Source organism: Anomaloglossus baeobatrachus, chromosome 5 (genome assembly GCF_048569485.1).
Source record: "Anomaloglossus baeobatrachus isolate aAnoBae1 chromosome 5, aAnoBae1.hap1, whole genome shotgun sequence".
Lineage (NCBI taxonomy): Eukaryota > Metazoa > Chordata > Amphibia > Anura > Aromobatidae > Anomaloglossus > Anomaloglossus baeobatrachus.
In genome coordinates, this window is record NC_134357.1 from 316,293,076 (window position 1) to 316,314,209 (window position 21,134).

At 51.9% G+C, this 21,134-nt stretch overlaps 1 protein-coding gene across 3 annotated transcripts in view; it reads left to right on the top strand.

Moving 5' to 3' along the window:
* GPS1 (G protein pathway suppressor 1) overlaps positions 1 to 21,134 on the top strand; it is a 64,444-nt gene that overhangs the window by 38,237 nt on the left and 5,073 nt on the right. For all 3 annotated transcript variants that reach the window (XM_075349732.1, XM_075349734.1, XM_075349735.1), the window contains 4 exons: positions 6,864 to 6,949; positions 7,039 to 7,133; positions 7,218 to 7,323; positions 13,693 to 13,773. In XM_075349732.1, the coding sequence (XP_075205847.1) occupies positions 6,864 to 6,949; positions 7,039 to 7,133; positions 7,218 to 7,323; positions 13,693 to 13,773 (368 nt within the window). The remainder of the gene's footprint in view (positions 1 to 6,863; positions 6,950 to 7,038; positions 7,134 to 7,217; positions 7,324 to 13,692; positions 13,774 to 21,134) is intronic.

Below are 21,134 nucleotides of genomic sequence, written 5' to 3' on the forward strand. Positions count from 1 at the left end.
TCATCCCCAGGGACTTGGAACCCTGCGTCTCAGCAAGCTAAGTACCTGAGACGTTTATTTTCGGGGGGTCCCGGTACTTTATTATGGTGGGAGAGTGTGCTGTGTAACTTTTGTGACATTTCCGGCCGGTTCTCTGGCTGTCGCCTGAGAACCGCGCCAATGGTGCCTGCGCGCCGGCCGCATCGCTTAAATTTAGGCCCCGGCTTCGCCGGAGGCCTACTTTCGATTTCACTGCCCTCGCATGTCAATCATGCAGAGGGACAGTGCGGCTCCGCCCAGCGGCCGTTCGGCACAGGGGAGGGACACTCCTCTCTGAGTACATGTCCCCTCCCCTGTAAATCTCCTTGGCCCTCCAGATCCCGCTCTCAGAGCAGGTCCCGCCCCCTCTCCTCGCTCCAGCGCCATTTTCTCAGCGTTTTTCTTTGGATCAGCGCTGGCTGCAGCATCCCTGCTAAGCTGCTTGGGGGTCCGAGCTGTGGGATCTGGAGGGCACACAAACGGTCTGGTAAGCCACAACCTCCGGTTGTGGACCTTCTTATATACTCTGGGGGTCATTCTGGCTCAGAGCCCCCACTTCAGCAGCATGTCTCACACGAGGAGCAAGGCTGTACTCAATATGCACTGCATGTAAGCTCGTGCTGCCTGAACCGAGCACATATCCACATTGTGATGCCTGCTCTAACCTGACAATGCCTCAGCCTGGAATCGCACCCACAGTGGTCCCTCCGGCTGCTCCGGCTCCGGTGGCTGAACCCCCGGCTTGGGTAGAATCCTTCTCTAGGTCAATCTCCCAGTCTTTTGCCGACTCCATGGGACAGCTGTCCCGGACTTTGCTGAACATGCATCAGCCCCCTTCTCAGGGCGCCTCTGCTGCTAGGGCTCTCTCAGCAGAGCTCACAGAGGATTCTTCATCTGGTCCCAGACCCCGTCCTCCTAAAAGGAGGCGCAGGGTCCCCTCTCCTTCCTCGTCCAGCGGCTCTGATTCACGAGCTGACTCGCAGGACGAGGAGCATGCCTTTACTGGGGGCTCGGACGCTACCTCCATGTGCCCCATTGATCTGTCCGAAAGTGACGCAGATGTTAGTGATTTGATTGCATCCATTAATTCTGTACTGGACCTCAATCCGCCAGTATCAGAGGAGCAACCCTCTCTGGCAGAAAAGCACCAGTTTACCTTGCCTAAGAGGACAAGGAGTGTGTTCTTTAACCACTCCAGTTTTCAGGCCACTGTGACCAAGCCTAGGGCCTGTCCTGACAAACGCTTCCCAAAGCGTGGTTCTGATGACCGTTTTCCCTTTCCACCTGAGGTGGTCAAGGAGTGGGCTCATTCACCAAAGGTAGACCCTCCGGTGTCTAGACTCTCAGCCCGGACCGTTGTATCAGTGGTTGATGGCACCTCTCTTAAGGATTCCACTGACCGCCAGGTTGACCTTCTGGCCAAATCTGTATATGAGGCGGCTGGGGCCTCGTTCTCCCCATCTTTTGCAGCAGTGTGGGCTCTCAAGGCCATCTCTGCTTCTCTAGAGGAGATGCATTCCCTCACCAGGGCCAGGGAATCTATGCCCGAAATGGTTGCCTTAACTTCCCAAGCTTCAGCTTTTTCATCCTATGCCATGTCTGCCATGCTGGAGGCTTCTCACCGCACTGCGGTGGCTTCGGCTAATTCCCTCGCTATCCGCAGGATCTTGTGGCTTCGAGAGTGGAAGGCAGATGCTTCTTCAAAGAAGTACCTTGCTGGGCTCCCTTTTCCTGGATCCAGGCTATTCGGTGAACAACTGGATGAAATTATTAAGGAAGCTACTGGCGGGAAGAGTACTTCCATGCCACAAACTAAAACCAGGAAACCTGCCCAGGGTAGGAACCAGTCGAGGTTTCGTTCCTTTCGTTCCTCCAACTGGTCATCCTCTAAGCCCTCGGCCTCGTCCACTAACTCAGCCAAGGACCAAAAACCCAACTGGCGCACAACGGCGCGTCCACAAAAGACCGTAGGAGCTGCTGCCACTAAGGCAGCCTCCTCTTGACTATCTGTCCGCGCCAGCAACGTCCTTAGTCGGTGGCAGGCTCTCCCACTTTGGCGACGTGTGGTTTCAACACGTCTCCGATCAGTGGGTGCGGGATATCATCTCCCACGGCTACAGGATAGAATTCTCTTCCAGCCCGCCAAACAGATTTTTTTTCTGTCAACTCCCCCCCTGCTCCAAGGCCGCCGCCTTCTCTCAGGCCTTGGCATCCTTGCAGGCCAACGGAGTAATTGTACCGGTTCCCGCCCGGGAACGGTTCGGAGGTTTCTACTCAAATCTCTTCCTAGTCCCCAAAAAGGACGGTTCCTTCCGACCCATCCTGGATCTCAAGCTTCTCAACAAGCATGTTCAGGTGCAGCATTTTCGCATGGAGTCTCTGCGATCAGTCATTGCCTCAGAATGACCCAAGGAGATTTCCTGGCATCCATCGACATCAGAGATGCCTATCTGCATGTGCCAATTGCAGTTTCACACCAGCGTTGGCTACGTTTTGCAATCGGAGAGGAACATTTCCAATTCGTGGCTCTCCCCTTCGGGTTAGCCACGGCCCCTCGAGTATTCACCAAGGTCATGGCAGCAGTGGTTGCGGTTCTGCACCTCCAGGGGTTGGCAGTGATTCCTTACCTGGACGACCTTCTAGTCAAGGCTTCATCCAGCACAGACTGTCAGCGGAGTGTCTCGCTCACTCTCGCCACTCTAACCCAATTCGGGTGGCTTGTCAATCTGCCCAAATCCACTCTGACTCCGACCCAGAGGCTCACGTACCTAGGGATGCAGTTCGAGACTCTGCCGGCACTTGTGAAGCTGCCCTTAGTCAAACAGCAGTCCCTCCATCTGGCAGTGCGCTCTCTGCTGAGGCCCCGCCGTCAATCCATCAGGCACCTGATGCAGGTGCTGGGTCAGATGGTGGCATCAATGGAGGCTGTTCCCTTTGCCCAGTTCCATCTGCGTCCTCTGCAGCTGGACATTCTCCGCTGTTGGGACAAGCGGACTTCCTCCTTGCACAGGCTAGTGGCTCTGTCACCACAGACCAGGGGCTCCCTTCAGTGGTGGCTTCGGCCCCTCTCTCTGTCTCAAGGATGCTCCTTCCTGGCCCCGTCCTGGGTGATCCTCACCACGGATGCCAGTCTATCCGGCTGGGGAGCGGTATGTCTCCACCACCGAGCACAGGGCACTTGGACTCTGTCCGAGTCAGCCCTCTCGATCAATGTGCTGGAAACCAGAGCTGTGCTTCTGGCTCTCCTAGCCTTTCACCACCTTTTGGCGGGCAAGCACATCCGAGTCCAGTCAGACAACGCGACAGCGGTTGCCTACATCAATCACCAAGGCGGGACACGCAGCCGCCTGGCAATGTTGGAGGTTCAACGCATCCTTCAATGGACGGAGGACTCCAAGTCCACCATATCCGCAGTCCACATCCCAGGCGTGGAAAACTGGGAAGCAGATTATCTCAGCCGTCAAACCGTGGACAGTGGCGAGTGGTCCCTGCATCCGGCAGTGTTTCAGTCAATCTGCCGCAAGTGGGGCACTCCGGAAGTGGATCTAATGGCATCCCGGCACAACAACAAGGTTCCGGTTTACGTGGCTCGCTCCCACGATCCTCAGGCCCTTGCAGCGGACGCTCTGGTTCAAGATTGGTCCCAGTTTCGTCTGTCCTACGTGTTTCCCCCTCTAGCTCTCTTGCCCAGAGTTCTGCGCAAGATCAGAATGGAGGGCCGTCGAGTCATCCTCATTGCACCGGACTGGCCCAGGCGAGCTTGGTACCCAGACCTGCTCCATCTGTCTGTAGAGGTGCCGTGGCATCTTCCGGACCGTCCAGACCTTCTCTCACAAGGTCCGTTTTTCCGCCAGAATTCTGCGGCTCTCAGATTGACTGCGTGGCTCTTGAGTCCTGGATCTTGACGGCTTCTGGTATTCCTCCTGAAGTCATCTCCACTATGACTCGGGCTCGGAAGTCTTCCTCGGCCATAATCTATCACAGGACCTGGAGAATTTTCCTGTCCTGGTGTCGCTCTTCCGGCCATGCTCCTTGGCCTTTTTTCCTTGCCGACCCTTCTGTCCTTTCTACAGTCCGGTCTGCAGCTAGGACTATCCCTCAATTCCCTCAAGGGACACGTCTCGGCTCTGTCAGTGCTGTTCCAGCGGCGTATCGCCCGGCTGGCTCAGGTGCGCACCTTCATTCAGGGCGCGTCTCACATCATTCCGCCTTACCTGCGGCCCTTGGATCCCTGGGACCTCAATCTGGTCCTCACGGCCTTGCAGAAACCCCCCTTTGAGCCTCTTAGGGAGGTTTCTTTGTCTCGTCTTTCACAGAAAGTGGTCTTTTTAGTGGCCATAACTTCCCTCAGGAGAGTCTCTGATTTGGCTGCGCTCTCTTCGGAGTCACCTTTTTTGGTTTTTCATCAAGACAAGGTGGTTCTCCGTCCGACTCCGGATTTTCTCCCTAAGGTGGTTTCTCCTTTCCACCTTAACCAGGACATTTCCCTGCCTTCCTTTTGTCCGGCTCCTGTTCATCGCTTTGAAAAAGCGTTGCATACTCTGGATCTGGTGCGGGCGCTCCGGATCTATGTGTCTCGCACCGCTGTTCTTAGGCGGTGCACCTCTCTTTTTGTGCTAACCACAGGTCGGCGTAAGGGCCTCTCGGCTTCTAAGCCGACCTTAGCTCGTTGGATTAGGTCGGCCATATCCGATGCCTACCAGTGTACTCAGGTGCCTCCCCCGCCGGGGATCAAGGCACACTCGACCAGAGCTGTCGGTGCCTCTTGGGCTTTCAGGCACCAGGCTACGGCTCAGCAGGTCTGTCAGGCTGCCACTTGGACTAGCCTGCATACCTTTTCAAAGCACTACCAAGTGCATGCTCATGCTTCGGCAGATGCGAGCTTGGGCAGACGCATCCTTCAGGCGGCTGTCGCCCATTTGTGAACTTAGGCTCCGCCTACTTCTCAGTTTTCTGTTTATTCCCACCCATGGACTGCTTTGAGATGTCCCAATGTCTGGGTCTCCCATAGGAACGATAAAGAAAAAGAGAATTTTGTTTACTTACCGTAAATTCTTTTTCTTATAGTTCCGTATTGGGAGACCCAGCACCCTCCCTGTTGCCTGTTGGCAGTTTCTTGTTCCGCGTGTTATCACCGGCTGTTGTTGTAGACAGAGGCTGCGGTTGTTATGGTTCTTGCTCAGTCTTTACTTGTGGGTGGCTATTCTCCTTCAGCTTTTGCACTAAACTGGCTAGATCTGGTTATCCAGGGGGTGTATATGCTCAGAGGGAGGAGCTACACTTTTTAGTGTAGTACTTTGTGTGTCCTCCGGAGGCAGAAGCTATACACCCAATGTCTGGGTCTCCCAATACGGAACTATAAGAAAAAGAATTTACGGTAAGTAAACAAAATTCTCTTTTTATTCCTCCGCTATACGTTTCGGGGATATGCACTTACCCCGTCATCAGATGTTTAAATTTAAACACCTGATGAAGGGGTCAGCGCATATCCCCGAAACGCGTAGTGTGGTGACTGGAAGAATAAAGATATTATTCCTTTAATGGAGTCTGGACCTTCTTAATGGCGAGCGCAGATCTCCTATTACCACTCTGTTTTTTCTTTGGACTGGATGTTTGTCAGTGGTCGCAGCTGCTAGTCTTATGCTTGTCCGTTAGTTGTATTTCACACAACCATAGGGGTGAGTATCTGACGATTCTTTACCCACTGTGTGATGTATGATATGTATGCTTTTTCCTTTTAATAGAATAAAGAAAATTTTCTGTGACTAGTACAGTTGTTTTAAAAGATATAAATAAAAGGTATATTTTAAAGGTATATTTTTTTTCGGTGAACTGATTTCCTAAATATACATATTATTACTATACGGTGAAACACCTGCCCTGAGAGCCCCACTGCCAGGAGAAATTATCTTTATTCCTCCCAGCAGCATAACAGTTTGTCATGGGGGCGGTACTGGCATGTGTTTGGAGAGTGGCGGCTGTAACCATGCCCCTGTACTGACTGACAGCTGTTCGGCATTAGAGGAAGCTGTCATTGTGGGGGCGTGGTTACAGCTGTCGCTATCTGTACACAAGGTGACTGAACCCGTGCCGGCACCGCCTCCATGACTGAAACCAGAACGCTGTCTGGAGGAATAAAGTTAATTTCCTCCTGTGCAGGCTCCGGGCAGGTTCAAAATGGTATTAACCTGCAGATTAATCCCATATCTGTAGGTTGATAACACTTTTCTAGGTTCCCTTTTAAAAGAAAAGCCTAAAACGTAGGAAAAAAAAGGAAGTAACAAAAACCCCTCTCAATTGGCAATTCACTAATGATTGCTAAAGGTGCAACAACTCCGCTACCAGTCACGGCATTTACTTATACCTACCTGCTGACTGCACTTACATTGAAGTACACATATTACCACTTTATAGGCTTAAACACCCCCCCCCCCCCGCTGGTGACTTTTTTTTCTTCTAAGGGTTTACATTTTTATCTTTAGCAGCATGTTTGTTCAGTTGAATTGTGGGGGAAAAAAAGCTTCACTGTACAGATGATCATTGCCTTAGTGAAGAACCAGAGTATCTATAGATTTAGGAAAGTGTAAAGTTAACGTGTTTTCACTCTAACTCTTGAAGGGTTGGGAAGGAATTTTTACACCCCTCGCTCAATCTACTAATATTATAATCCTTGCCATGCATGCACCATCACCTATTCACGTGTGCTGTTTGCTGCAGCTTGTATTCTGTCAATGTATCATTACTGGTGGCAGCCGACCTCAGTGGACTGTGATGTTCAATCCGGATTGCAGGTTGTCTGGCATTTCTACACACCAAAGAAACTTGAAAATATCTTCTACTTTCAGGGTTGGCAGAGCTTGCAGCTCGAAAGTACAAGCAAGCAGCGAAATGCTTTCTACTGGCCTCATTTGATCACTGCGACTTTCCTGAGGTGAGATCACAGACCTGTTATTGGAACTCTCATGTTATCGTCACCTCTATTTCACCTTTCTTGTTGCCTCTTCCTCGTCCTCTCCACAGCTTCTTTCCTCTAGTAATGTTGCTGTATACGGGGGTCTTTGTGCCCTGGCCACTTTCGACCGTCAAGAGCTCCAAAGGAACGTCATCTCTAGCAGGTGAGCCTTTGGGGTTTATGAAGCATGGGATGGGTGCGTAATTTCATCGCAGGGCTAAATAATATCATTTTATTTTATGCATAGTTCATTCAAACTCTTCCTGGAGCTGGAGCCTCAGGTCCGAGATATAATCTTCAAATTCTATGAGTCCAAGTACGCCTCCTGTCTAAAGATGTTGGACGAAATGAAGGTGAGTAAGAAACCAGCTTTCATGGTAGGGTTTGTTTGTTTTTATTGCCTTGTCTTCTTAATAGACACTATTTGTAAAATAAGGTCTAAAATCATGCGTTAGAAACTAGGTATTTCTTCAGCGCTCTATTGGGAGACCCAGACGATTGGGGTATAGCTACTGCCCTCCGGAGGCCACACAAAGCACTACACTAAAAAGTGCAAGGCCCCTCCCCTTCTGGCTATACCCCCCCGTGGTATCACGGGTTCTCCAGTTTTCAAGCTTTGTGCGAAGGAGGTCAGACATCCACGCATGGCTCCACAGATTTTAGTCAGCAGTAGCTGCTGACTATTTCGGATGGAAGAAAAGAGGGCCCATATAGGGCCCCCAGCATGCTCCCTTCTCACCCGTGGATGGTGTTGTAAGGTTGAGGTACCTATTGCTGGTACAGGGGCTGGAGCCCCACATGCTGTTTTCCTTCCACATCCCCTTGTAGGGCTCTGTGGAAGTGGGATCCTGCCGGCCTCTAAGCTCTGACGCCGGGCTCCATCCACAGACCCATAGCACCTGATGGATACGGAGCAGGAGTACAATCAGGGACATGGCCCTGCATCATACAGGTACTCTGTGTCCCCGGCAGGCACAGACACACTCCGGGCTGGCTGGGTGTTGTAGTGCGCCGGGGACCGTAACGATTGAGTTGGTGTTCCTGCAGTTTACTGGGGGACTTTTGTGTTGTGGGAACGCAGCGCCGACCCCCACTGGACCGGCGGCGCTGCTGTGACTTGTAGTGCGCCGGGGACACGCCGACCGCGCTTTTACGGCGGCGGCGTTTATAAATCCAGTCCCCGGCTTTTGCGGCCTAGCTCCGCTTCGTTCCCGCCCCCACCCTGTCAATCAGGGTAGGGGAGAGACGCTGTTTCGCAGCAGAGACGAGGGCTGGAGCCTGATTTACATGCTCCAGCCCTCTCACTAGGCACAGAGGGAAGCAGGCTTCCCGCTCTTAGTCAGGAACGCCCAGTGCCCGCCCCCCCTCCTCTCCCAGGACGCCGGCAGCCATTACATGCAGTCTGGCTAGAGGAAGGACGCAAGGCTCTGGGAGACCTGGACTAGGGGGCTTTTGGAGACCACACACCCGCTCTTAAGCGGGCGGTAAGCGGCATTTCAGCTGGCCCCTCTAGTGCCTCAGTGTGCATTGGTGTACTGTGTCACCAGATATATATATTTATTTATTTCTTGCACTGTGAGGTCGCTTCCTGGCTGGATACCCCAGATCGCTCTGAGGAGGCAGCAACATGTCATCCACAAAACGCAAGGCTGCCAAGGCTAGGGCTGTGTACACTGCGTGTGCTGCATGTGGGGCTGCTCTACCAGCAGGTTCCAAAGACCCCCATTGTGTGCAATGCTCAGATCCGGTGCTGCTTCGCCAGCCGGAGTCCGGAGGGGTAGTGACCCAGGCTGAGACGCTTGTAAGTCCTGCCCCGGTGTCAGGGACAGACTTTGCAGTTTTTGCTGATGGAATGTCTGTGACTATGGCAAAAATCCTTGAAACTTTGCAATCCATGACTGGGGCTCAGTCTATGGACACGGCGAGGTCTCTGTCCTCTAATCCCCCTCAGTTGGAATTAATCCAGACTGCAAGGGGGTCCCCGGCTTCCCAGGCTGAGTATTATGACTCAGATGATAGCCCCAGCCACCCTAAGCGAGCTCGCTGGGAAAGACCCTCAACGTCATCACACTGCTCAGGGTCTCAGCGCAATCAGTCGCCCTGTGATGCGTCTGAAGAGAGTGATCAGGAGTCTTATCCTGGAACCCCTCTCAATCTGGATACCCCGGATGGGGACGCCATGGTAAACGAGCTTATCTCAGCCATCAATAGACTGTTGGATATTTCTCCCCCAGCTCCTTCTGCAGAGGAGGCAGCTGCAGAGCAGGAGAAGTTTCGTTTCCTCTATCCCAAGCGTAAATTGAGTGCTTTCTTGGATCACTCTGACTTCAGAGAGTCAATCCAGAAACACGACGCTCATCCAGAAAGGCGTTTCTCTAAACGTTCTAAGGATACACGTTTTCCTTTCCCCCCTGATGTGGTCAAGCGCTGGACCCAGTGTCCAAAAGTAGACCCCCCGATTTCCAAACTTGCAGCTAGATCCATAGTTGCAGTGGAGGATGGCGCTTCACTTAAGGATGCCAATGACAGACAGATGGACCTTTGGTTAAAATCTGTCTATGAAGCTATCGGCGCGTCGTTTGCTCCAGCATTCGCAGCCGTATGGGCACTCCAAGCTATTTCAGCTGGTTTAGCAAAAGTGGATGCTATCATACATCCAGCGGTGCCGCAAGTGGCGTCCCTTACCTCGCAGATGTCTGCGTTTGCGTCTTACGCTATCAATGCGGTCCTAGAATCTACCAGCCGCACCTCAATGGCGTCCGCCAATTCGGTAGTTTTGCGCAGAGCCTTGTGGTTAAAGGACTGGAAAGCAGATGCTGGTTCCAAAAAATGTTTAACCAGCTTGCCTTTATCTAGAGATAGACTGTTTGGCGAGCCATTGGCTGACATCATTAAACAGTCCAAGGGTAAAGACTCTTCCTTACCCCAGCCCAGATCAAGCAAACCTCAGCAGAAAAAATGGCAGCAGAGGTTTCAGTCCTTTCGAGGTTCGGGCAAGACACAATTCTCCTCGTCCAAAGGGACGCAGAGGACGCAAAGAGTCTCAGATTCCTGGCGGGCTCACGCACGCCCCAAGAAAGCAAATGGAGGAACCGCTTCCAAAGCGGCTACCTCATGACTTCCAGCCCCCCCCCCCTCCGCATCTCCGGTCGGGGGCAGGCTCTCCCGCTTTTCCGACATTTGGATGTCACAGGTCAAAGACCGGTGGGTGACAAACATTTTGTCTCGCGGGTACAGAATCGAGTTCAGTTCTCGTCCTCCAGCTCGGTTCTTCAGAACCTCCCCACATCCAGACCGAGCAGATGCCCTGCTGCAGGCGGTGGACTCCCTAAGAGCGGAAGGAGTAGTGGTTCCTGTACCGCCTCAGGAACAAGGGCGAGGGTTTTACTCCAATCTCTTTGTGGTTCCAAAAAAGGACGGCTCGTTCCGTCCTGTTCTGGATCTAAAGCTGCTCAACAAACATGTGCACGCCAGACGGTTCCGGATGGAAACCCTCCGCTCTGTCGTTGCCTCAATGTCTCAAGGAGACTTCCTTGCCTCAATAGACATCAAAGATGCTTATCTCCACGTGCCAATTGCTACAGAACATCAACGTTTTCTACGTTTTGTGATAGGAAACGACCATCTTCAGTTCGTAGCTCTGCCATTCGGTCTGGCGACAGCCCCCCGGGTCTTCACCAAGGTCATGGCGGCGGTGGTAGCAGTCTTGCACTCTCAGGGACACTCGGTGATCCCTTACCTAGACGATCTACTTGTCAAGGCACCCTCTCAAGAGGCATGCCAACTCAGTCTACATGCTACGCTGGAGACTCTACAGACGTTCGGATGGATCATCAACTTTCCAAAGTCGAATCTGTCACCGTCACAGTCGCTAACGTATCTTGGCATGGAGTTTCATACTCGAGCAGCGAGAGTGAAGCTTCCGCTGAACAAGCAGCGGTCCCTACAGACAGGGGTGCAATCCCTCCTTCAAGGCCAGTCGCACCCCTTACGGCGCCTCATGCACTTCCTCGGGAAGATGGTGGCAGCCATGGAAGCAGTTCCCTTTGCGCAGTTTCATCTGCGCCCACTTCAATGGGACATTCTCCGCCAATGGGACGGGAAGTCAACGTCCCTGGACAGGAAAGTCTCTCTTTCCCAGACGGCCAAGGACTCTCTACAATGGTGGCTCCTTCCCACCTCATTGTCTCAGGGAAGATCCTTCCTGCCCCCATCCTGGGCAGTGGTCACGACAGATGCGAGTCTGTCAGGGTGGGGAGCAGTGTTTCTCCACCACAGGGCCCAGGGGACGTGGACTCCGCAGGAGTCCACCCTTCAGATCAATGTTCTGGAAATCAGGGCAGTGTATCTTGCCCTACTGGCCTTCCAACAGTGGCTGGAAGGAAAGCAGATCCGAATCCAGTCGGACAACTCCACAGCGGTGGCATACATCAACCACCAAGGAGGGACGCGCAGTCGGCAAGCGTTCCAAGAAGTCCGGCGCATTCTAATGTGGGTGGAGGACACAGCATCCACCATATCCGCGGTTCACATCCCAGGCGTAGAAAATTGGGAAGCAGACTTCCTCAGTCGCCAGGGCATGGACGCAGGGGAGTGGTCCCTTCACCCGGACGTGTTTCAGGAAATCTGTCGCCGATGGGGAGTGCCGGACGTCGACCTAATGGCGTCCCGGCACAACAACAAGGTCCCGGCATTCATGGCGAGGTCGCGCGATCAAAGAGCTCTGGCGGCAGACGCATTAGTTCAAGATTGGTCGCAGTTCCGGCTCCCATACGTCTTCCCACCTCTGGCACTCTTGCCCAGAGTGTTACGCAAGATCAGATCCGATTGCAGCCGCGTCATACTCGTCGCCCCAGACTGGCCGAGGAGATCGTGGTATCCGGATCTGTGGCATCTCACGGTCGGTCGACCATGGTCACTGCCAGACCGACCAGACTTACTGTCCCAAGGGCCGTTTTTCCATCAGAATTCTGCGGCCCTGAACCTGACTGTGTGGCCATTGAGTCCTGGATCCTAGCGTCCGCAGGATTATCTCAAGGAGTCGTAGCCACAATGAGACAAGCTAGGAAGTCAACGTCTGCTAAGATCTACCACAGAACGTGGAAGATTTTCTTATCCTGGTGCTCTGCACAGAGAGTATCCCCTTGGCCATTTGCATTGCCCACCTTTCTTTCCTTCCTGCAATCGGGGTTGGAAAAGGGATTGTCGCTCAGCTCCCTTAAAGGGCAAGTCTCGGCACTATCTGTGTTTTTTCAGAAGCGTCTAGCACGTCTTCCTAAGGTGCGCACGTTCCTACAGGGGGTCTGTCATATTGTGCCCCCGTACAAGCGGCCGTTAGATCCATGGGATCTGAACAGAGTACTAGTTGCTCTGCAAAAGCCGCCCTTCGAGCCTCTAAAGGACGTTTCCTTTTCTCGCCTGTCACAGAAAGTGGCGTTTCTTGTTGCGATCACATCGCTTCGGCGAGTGTCTGAGCTGGCAGCTCTGTCATCCAAGGCTCCCTTCCTGGTGTTCCACCAGGACAAGGTAGTGCTGCGCCCCATTCCGGAGTTTCTCCCTAAGGTCGTATCCTCGTTTCATCTTAATCAGGATATATCCTTGCCTTCCTTTTGTCCTCAGCCGGTTCACCGGTATGAGAAAGACTTACGTTTGCTAGATCTGGTGAGAGCACTCAGAATCTATATTTCTCGCACGGCGCCTATCCGCCGTTCAGATGCACTTTTTGTCCTTGTCGCTGGCCAGCGCAAGGGGTCGCAGGCTTCTAAAGCCACCCTGGCTCGATGGATCAAAGAACCAATTCTGGAAGCCTACCGTTCTGCTGGGCTGCCGGTTCCTTCAGGGCTGAAAGCCCACTCAACCAGAGCTGTGGGTGCGTCCTGGGCTTTGCGACACCAGGCTTCGGCTCAACAGGTGTGCCAGGCAGCTACCTGGTCGAGTCTGCACACTTTCACCAAACATTATCAGGTGCATACCTATGCTTCGGCGGATGCCAGCTTAGGTAGAAGAGTCCTGCAGGCGGCAGTGACATCCCCGTAGGGGAGGGCTGTTTTGCAGCTCTAACATGAGGTATCTCTTTACCCACCCAGGGACAGCTTTTGGACGTCCCAATCGTCTGGGTCTCCCAATAGAGCGCTGAAGAAGAAGGGAATTTTGTTACTTACCGTAAATTCCTTTTCTTCTAGCTCTTATTGGGAGACCCAGCACCCGCCCTGTTGTCCTTCGGGATTTTTTTGTTGTTTGCGGGTACACATGTTGTTCATGTTGAACGGTTTTTCAGTTCTCCGACGTTATTCGGAGTTAATTTGTTTAAACCAGTTATTGGCTTCCTCCTTCTTGCTTTGGCACTAAAACTGGAGAACCCGTGATACCACGGGGGGGTATAGCCAGAAGGGGAGGGGCCTTGCACTTTTTAGTGTAGTGCTTTGTGTGGCCTCCGGAGGGCAGTAGCTATACCCCAATCGTCTGGGTCTCCCAATAAGAGCTAGAAGAAAAGGAATTTACGGTAAGTAACAAAATTCCCTTCTTCGATCTAACACAGTGATGACTTAACCCGAGCATGTGCTAAACAGGCCTGATAGGTGATTTTTCACCTTTTTATGGCCCCTGTTTGCCAGCCCATGTGGTAATCAATGGGGTGGGTTCTATTTATTACCCCTTTAACTGACCTAAGCACATACATTATGTTGCATGCCATAATTTTATACTGCATTATTTCCCACCAGGATAACCTCCTTCTGGACATGTATCTCGCTCCTCATGTCCGCACACTATATACTCAGATCCGGAACCGTGCTCTTATTCAGGTATCTATCATGTAGTCTTCTGGTTTTCATGTCCTCTACACAAGTTGATTGCTATTCTGATGCTCTCTGCTGGGTTTCTGCTGCCTGCTGTGCCTGCGCCATCCTATGTCTCATTCAACCCGCCTGCTGTTACTTTGTATTTCTCTTCCTGCCATCCTATGTCTGCCCTACCGTAGGCATTATTTCATGTCTGTGCTCTTCTCATCAGGGATTCAATTTAATCTACAGCGGTTATCGTTGCTATATTTAGTTTCAAAGTCACTTTAACGTCAGAGTTTTATATTTTTACTATAGTAACATGGCGGCCGGTATGTATCACAGAAGTGATGTAGACCTGGATGTCCGCTCTGGTACTTATAGTGCCACGAGTCTTGTTGGGGCGTTCCAGGAGCAGGTTTTACAGATAGCCGGAGAGATGGGCAGGTCTGGCTATCCACATACATCTGCCCATGGATGTGTCTCATGTTAGGATGGAGACTGGTTGTCTGGCACATGGTTCGTGTGGGGAGACTGTGTTGTCTCCAGTCAACAGTCCAATCCCCTGATGGAGAGGATTAGCTTGTCGTGACCGGGACCTTGTAGAGTTTGTGACACCTCTCGAAGGGATCCTCTGAATGGAAGAGGTTTGCTTGGTCTGACAAGGGTCAGTGAGTGGAGGCTGATATTCCTCCACTGGGATATTTCTAAGCAGAAGTTGTATCTCTGTGGGCGTATCGCAGGTGAAACGGACTGAACACCATGTTATGCTCTGTTAAGCCAAAGGAAGGTTTATGTCATGTTAATGAAGAAGCGGTTTGTGTGATTTAATAAACTGGCTGGACTTTTAAATGAAAGCGTTCTTTTGTCATACCTCAATGAGCAAGCAGAGTGAGTAACCCCATCACAAGATAGATAGATTACAGGATAGATAGACATATTAATGATTTGCAAATGATGGGGGGGAAAAAATGGAAACACATTTTTCAAAACATCTTAATTTATTGAGTATCGAATATGAGCACTACGCACAGAAATACCCACTTACACACCTTGGCTGCTTTCAATGAGGTTAACCCCTTAGCGACCGCAGGCTGTAACATGACGTCCTAAGCCATATAGGTGTAATCACCTGCGGCTGCTGTCGGCAGCCGGCGGTGTTCCGCGCACATATCAGCTGATTTGAACAGCTGATGTGTGCCTCACGATCCACTCGCGCCTGTTAATCCCTTAAATCGCACTGTCAAAATGTGACAGCTCGATTTAAATGCCTGTCGTGGTAAATCTTCACTCACCCGGTGGAGCCGTGATCACTGTGAGCCGATGGTTGCCATGTAGCACAGGGTCATGTAATGACTCCTGTAGCTCACATGACTCACTTTCTGTTTCACCGGGCCAAGAACTGCCAGTGACAAGAGGTGAATATTTCTGGTGCTCACAGCTGTGTAGCTGTTTTCAACAGAAATGAATGAGAGATCAGACTGCTGATCCTTATAGTCCCATAGGGGGACTAGTAAAATTAAAAAAAAATAAAATAAAAAACCTAAAAGTTCAAATCACCCCCCCTTGCCCCATTGAAAATTAAAGGGTTAAAAAAAATAAAAAATATACACACATTTGGTATCGCTGTGTTCAGAAACACCCAATTAAAATATATAATCAATTAATCTGATTGGTAAATGGCGTAGCGGGGAAAAAATTCCAAATGCCAAAATTACAGGTTTTTTTGGTTGCTTCAAAGTTTGCTCAAAATGCAATAACAGGTGATGAAAATGTAGCATCTGTGCAAAAATTGTACCATCAAAAACATCAGCTTGAGACGCAAAAAATAAGCCATCACTGAGCCATAGATTCCGAAATATGAGAATGTCTACAGGTCACAGAAAAGGTCACAAAACGTGTGCCACTCTTTTTGGTCAAACTTCAGATTTTTTTTTTCTTTTACCCCTCAGATAAAAGTAAACGTATACATGTTTGGTGTGTATGAACTCTCAGGCATCAGCGACCTCAGGCATCACCTCAACACGTCAATTTTACCATATAATGAACACTGTGCACGATTGTTTTTGAAATATTTTATTCAATCGCACTTTTTTTTGCAATTTTCAAGTACACTATATGGTAAAACACATGGTTTCATTTAAAAGTGCAACTCGTTCCCCAAAAAACAAGCCCTCATATGGCAAAATTGACTGAAAAATAAAAAGGTTACTGCTCTCGAAAGAAGGGGAGCAAAACAACAAAAACTGAAAATAGGCTGGGGATGAAGGGGTTAAATGAGTGTTCCTGTGTCCTACCTCAGAGCGGAAGCCGATTGAGTAACCCCATCACAATATAGATAGATTAAAGGATAAATAAGACGTGTTAACGATTTGCAGATGATGGGGGGGGGGGGGGGATTTTTCAAAACCTCTTAAAGGGAACCTGTCAGGGGCAATATGCACCCAGAGCCACGAGCAGTTCTGTGTGCATATTGCACAATGAAGCCGGGTCTACGCATCCTGGCTTCAAACTAAAGTAGTGCGCATGACCCAAACTAAGGGGTCATGCGCACTGAGCCGAAATCCCCCGTTGGACGCGATGGTGGCGGAGAGATGAGTGAGATCATCCTCTGACGCCGCGTATTCGCGTATTCACTGGTATGTTAGCACGCCCACAGGGGTGTACTAACATGCAAATAAGGCGACAGGCCAGGGAACTAATGCCCTTGGGGACTAGTGACCTCACTCATTAGCATACGGTAAAAGATCTTTCTTTGTCGCTCCATTGGGAGACCCAGCCAATTGGGTGTATAGCTATTGCCTCTGGAGGCTACACAAAGTATTACACTTAAAAGTGTAAGGCCCCTCCCCTTCTGGCTATACACCCCCAGTGGGATCACTGGCTCACCAGTTTTGTGCTTTGTGCGAAGGAGGCAACACATCCACGCATAGCTCCACTTTTTAGTCAGCAGCAGCTGCTGACTATGTCGGATGGAAGAAAAGAGGACACATATAGTGTCCCCAGCATGCTCCCTTCTCACCCCACTGTATGTCGGAGGTGTTTGTAAGGTTGAGGTACCCATTGCGGGTACGGCGGCAGGAGCCCACATGCTGATTCCTTCCCCATCCCTTTTTACAGGGCTCTGGGTGAAGTGGGATTTACCGGTCTCCAGGCACTGAGACCGTGCTCCATCTACAGCCCCTGGAGAAGATGCTGGATGGAGCGGAGTACATCAGGGACATGGCCCTGCTTCCTCAAGGTACTCTGTGTCCCCGTGCATTTGGCGCTCACACCGCAGCATGCTGGGTGTTGTAGTGCGCCGGGGGACATCAGCGCTGCGGCGCCTGTGCCATGGCCTCATTCAGCTTTGCTGAAGCAGGCTCACTTATGGGAATTGGTCGCGCCGGCCGCTGGGACTGCGGCGCGGCTGGCACTTGTAGTGCGCCGGGGACTTCAGCGCGGCCTGCGCTTTTACGGCGGCCGCGCTGATAACTAGAGTCCCCGGCTTTTGCGGCCTGCTTCCGTTCGTTCCCGCCCCCAGACCTGCCAGTCAGGAGAGGGGCGGGACGCTGGCCACTTCCAGGAATCGGTCGCGCCGGCCGCTGGCAGCGGCGCGGCTGGCACTTGTGGTGCGCCGGGGACTTCAGCGCGGCCCGCGCTTTTACGGCGGCCGCGCTGATAACTAGAGTCCCCGGCTTTTGCGGCCTGCTTCCGTTCGTTCCCGCCCCCAGACCTGCCAGTCAGGAGAGGGGCGGGACGCTGGCCACTTCTATGATTCGGTCGCGCCGGCCGCTGGGACTGCGGCGCGGCTGGCACTTGTGGTGCGCCGGGGACTTCAGCGCGGCCCGCGCTTTTACGGCGGCCGCGCTGTTAACTCGAGTCCCCGGCTTCTGGGCCTAGTCTCCCTTCGTTACCGCCCACAGCCCTGACAGTCAGGGTAGGGGCGTGACGCTGCATAGAGCAGAGCTGAGAGCTGGAGTATGTTTTGCATACTCCACCCCTCTCACTGTGTGCACTGTGAATCCGGATTCCCGCACTTTCTCAGGCACGCCCACGGCTTCCTTCTCTACAAGGACACCGGCAGCCATTAGTGTCAGTTTCTGTACGATACAGAGACAAGTGTGGAAGACCCTGGCATTCTGATAGTCACACAATCGCTGTAACAGGCGTTAAGCAGCACCTGTGGTGCTAACCCCACTAGTGCAGAAGTGCACTTATAGATATGCTTGTACTATATACATTGCACTGTTTGGTCGCACGTTGTATATACCCTCCTGGATTATGCGGAGGAGTTATCAGCATATTCTCTGTGTAAAACAAAGGTGCAGAACCACATGTTTTTCTATACAGCTGGTACAGCATGTACGGCTATACGGCCGGCAGGTACATAGGCTCCCATTGTATGCACTAATGGCCAGGGGATGAGGACGGTGTCTGCAGTATTTACTGACAGTTTTTCTGAGACTATGGCTATGATACTAGAAGCCTAGCAGTCCGGACATGTCTCTCACAATATGGGCACTGTTGAGTCATTGATCCATGGCCCCCCTCAGTGTGAATAACTAACAGCTCCGGGAATGTCACACGCATCCCAGAGTCACGGCTCTGCACGGACGTCAGTCCCAGACAGCCTAAGTGGGCTCGCTATGAGCGGCCTCGGTTTCATCAGGGTCCTAACAGAAGGACTCGCTGTGTAATGAGGCGGAAGTAGCGGCTCAGGATTCTGATCCTGAGACCGCTCTCAATCTGGATACACCTGATTGTGACGCCATAGTAAATAATCTTATAGCGTCCATCTATAGAATGTGGGTTATTTCTCACAGCTCCTCCAGTGGAGGAGTCAGCTTCACGTATTTTTCTGGACCACTCTGCCTTCAGAGAGGCAGTCCAGGAACACGTGCGGCGGTAGCCTCCGCTACTCCGTGTTTTTAAGCAGAGCCTGGTCTGCTCGTTAAGTGAATGGAAGGCAGATTCTGCTTCCAAAAAAGGTTGCCTAACCAGTTGCCTTTTTCTGCTGACCGACTGTTTGGTGAGCGTTGGATGTAACCATCAAACAGTCCAGGGGTAAGGATTCATCCTTTCCTCAGCCCGGACACAACAAACCCCAACAGAGCAAGAGGCAGTCGGGGTTTTCGGCCTTTTCGAGGCTCGGGCAGGTCCCATTTTTCCTCGTCCAATGTGGACTCAAAAGGATCAGAGGAGCTAAGATTCTTAGCGGGCTCAGTCTCGCCCAAAAAAGCGACAGTCTGAAAACCCGCTTCCAAGGCGGCTTCCTCATGACTTGCGGCCTCGGTCGGTAGCAGGCTCTCCCGCCTTGGCGATATTTAGCTGCCATAGGTCAATGACCATTGAGTGTGAGACATTCTGTCTCACGGGTACAGGATAGAGCTCACTTCTCGTCCTCCAACTCGATTCTTCAGAATTTCTCCACCTCCCGGCCGGGCCGCTGCTCTCTGCAAACAGGGTGCACTCTATAGGCAGAAAGAGTGATGACCCCCGTTCCTCTTCAGGAACAAGGTCACGGTTTTTACCCCAAATTCTTGGCGGTACCTATAACAACGGGCCGTTCCGTCCCGTTCTGGATCTAAAAATGCTCAGCAAGCTCGTGGACACCAGGCGGTTCCGGATGGAATCCCTCCGCCATGTCATCGCCTCAAGGTCCCAAGGATATTTCCTAGCATTATTAGGCATCAAGGATGCTTATCCACACGTGCCGATTGATCCAGAGCACTAGCGTTTCTACGCTTCGTTATAGGAGACGAACACCCTCTGTTCGTAGCTCTACCTTCCGGCTAGCGACAGTCCAACTGGTCTTCGCCAAGGTCAGGGCAGCAGTAGTCACAGTCCTGCACTCTCAGGGTCACTCTGTGGTCCCGTATTTAGACGATCTACTTGTCAAGGCACTCTCTTAGGAAACATGCCAACACTGCCCGAACGTTGCGCTGGAGACTCTCTAGAGTTTTGGGTGGATCATCAACTTTTTAAAGTCAGATCCGACCCCGACCCTATCGATAACATATCTAGGCATAGAGTTTCTTACTCTCTCAGCGATAGTGAAGCTGCCGCTAGACAAACAGCATTCACTACGGGCTGCAAGCTCTTCTTTAAGAACCAGTCGCACACATTGAGACGCCTCATGCACTTCCTACGTAAGATGGTAGCAATGGAGGCAGTTCCTTTCGCGCAGTTTTACTGCGTCCACTACAATGGGACATTCTCCGCCAATGGGACGAGGAGTCGACGTCCCTCAACAGAGTCGTCGTTCTTTCTCAGGCGGCCAAGGAATCTCTACGGTGGTGGCTTCTTCTCACCTCTTGGTCAAAAAGAAGGTCCTTCCTATCCCCGTCCTGGGCGATAGTTACGACAGACGCGAGTCTATCAGGGTGGGGAGCAGTTTTTCTCCACTACAGCGCTCAGGGTACGTGGACTCAGCAAGAGTCCACTCTTCAGATCAATGTTCTTGAACACAGAGCAGTGTATCTTGCCCTACAATCCTTCCAACAGCGGCTGGAAAGCAAGCATATCCGACTTCAGTCGGACAGCTCCACAGCGGTGGCATACATCAACCACCAAGGAAGAACGCGCAACCGGCAAGCCTTCCAGGAAGTCCGGCAGGTTCTGATGTGGGTGGAAGACACGGCATCCACCATATCCACAATTCACATCCCAAGTGTGGAAACTAGGAAGCTGACTTCCTAAGTCGCTGAGGTGTGGCCGAAAGAGTATGGTCTCCTCACCCGGACGGGTTTCAGGAGATCTGGCGCCGCTGACAGAGGCCGGACGTCGATCTAATGGCGTCACGGCACAACAACAATGTGCCAGCTTCATGGCACGGTTTCACAATCATCGAGCTCTGGCGGCAAACGCCTTAGTTCAGCATTGGTCGCAGTTCCAGCTACCTTAGGTGCCACCTCTGGCATTGTTGCCCAGAGTACTGCGCTAGATCAAGACCGACTGCGGCCGCGCCATCCTCGTCGCTACAAATTGGCCGAGGATGTTGTGGTACTCGGTTCTGTGGTGCCTCACGGTAGGCTAACCGGGGGCACTACCAGACCAATCAGACTGGCTGTCTCAAGGGCCATTCTTCCATTTGAATTCTACGGCCCTCAACCGGATGGTGTGGCATTGAGTCCTGGAACCTAGTGTCGTCAGGATTACCTCAGGACGTGGTTGCCACCATGAGACAGGCTAGCATACCAACGTCCGCCAAGATTGACCACAGGACGTGGAAGATGTTCTTATCTCGGTGCTCGGCGCAGGGTGTTTCTCCCTGGCCGGTTGCATCGTCTATGTTTCCTTCCTTCCTGCAATCTAGGTAGGAAAATGGGTTGTCGCTCAGTTCCCTTTAGGGACAAGTCTCAGCGCTATCTGTATTTTTTCAGAAACGACGACTTCCTCAGGTA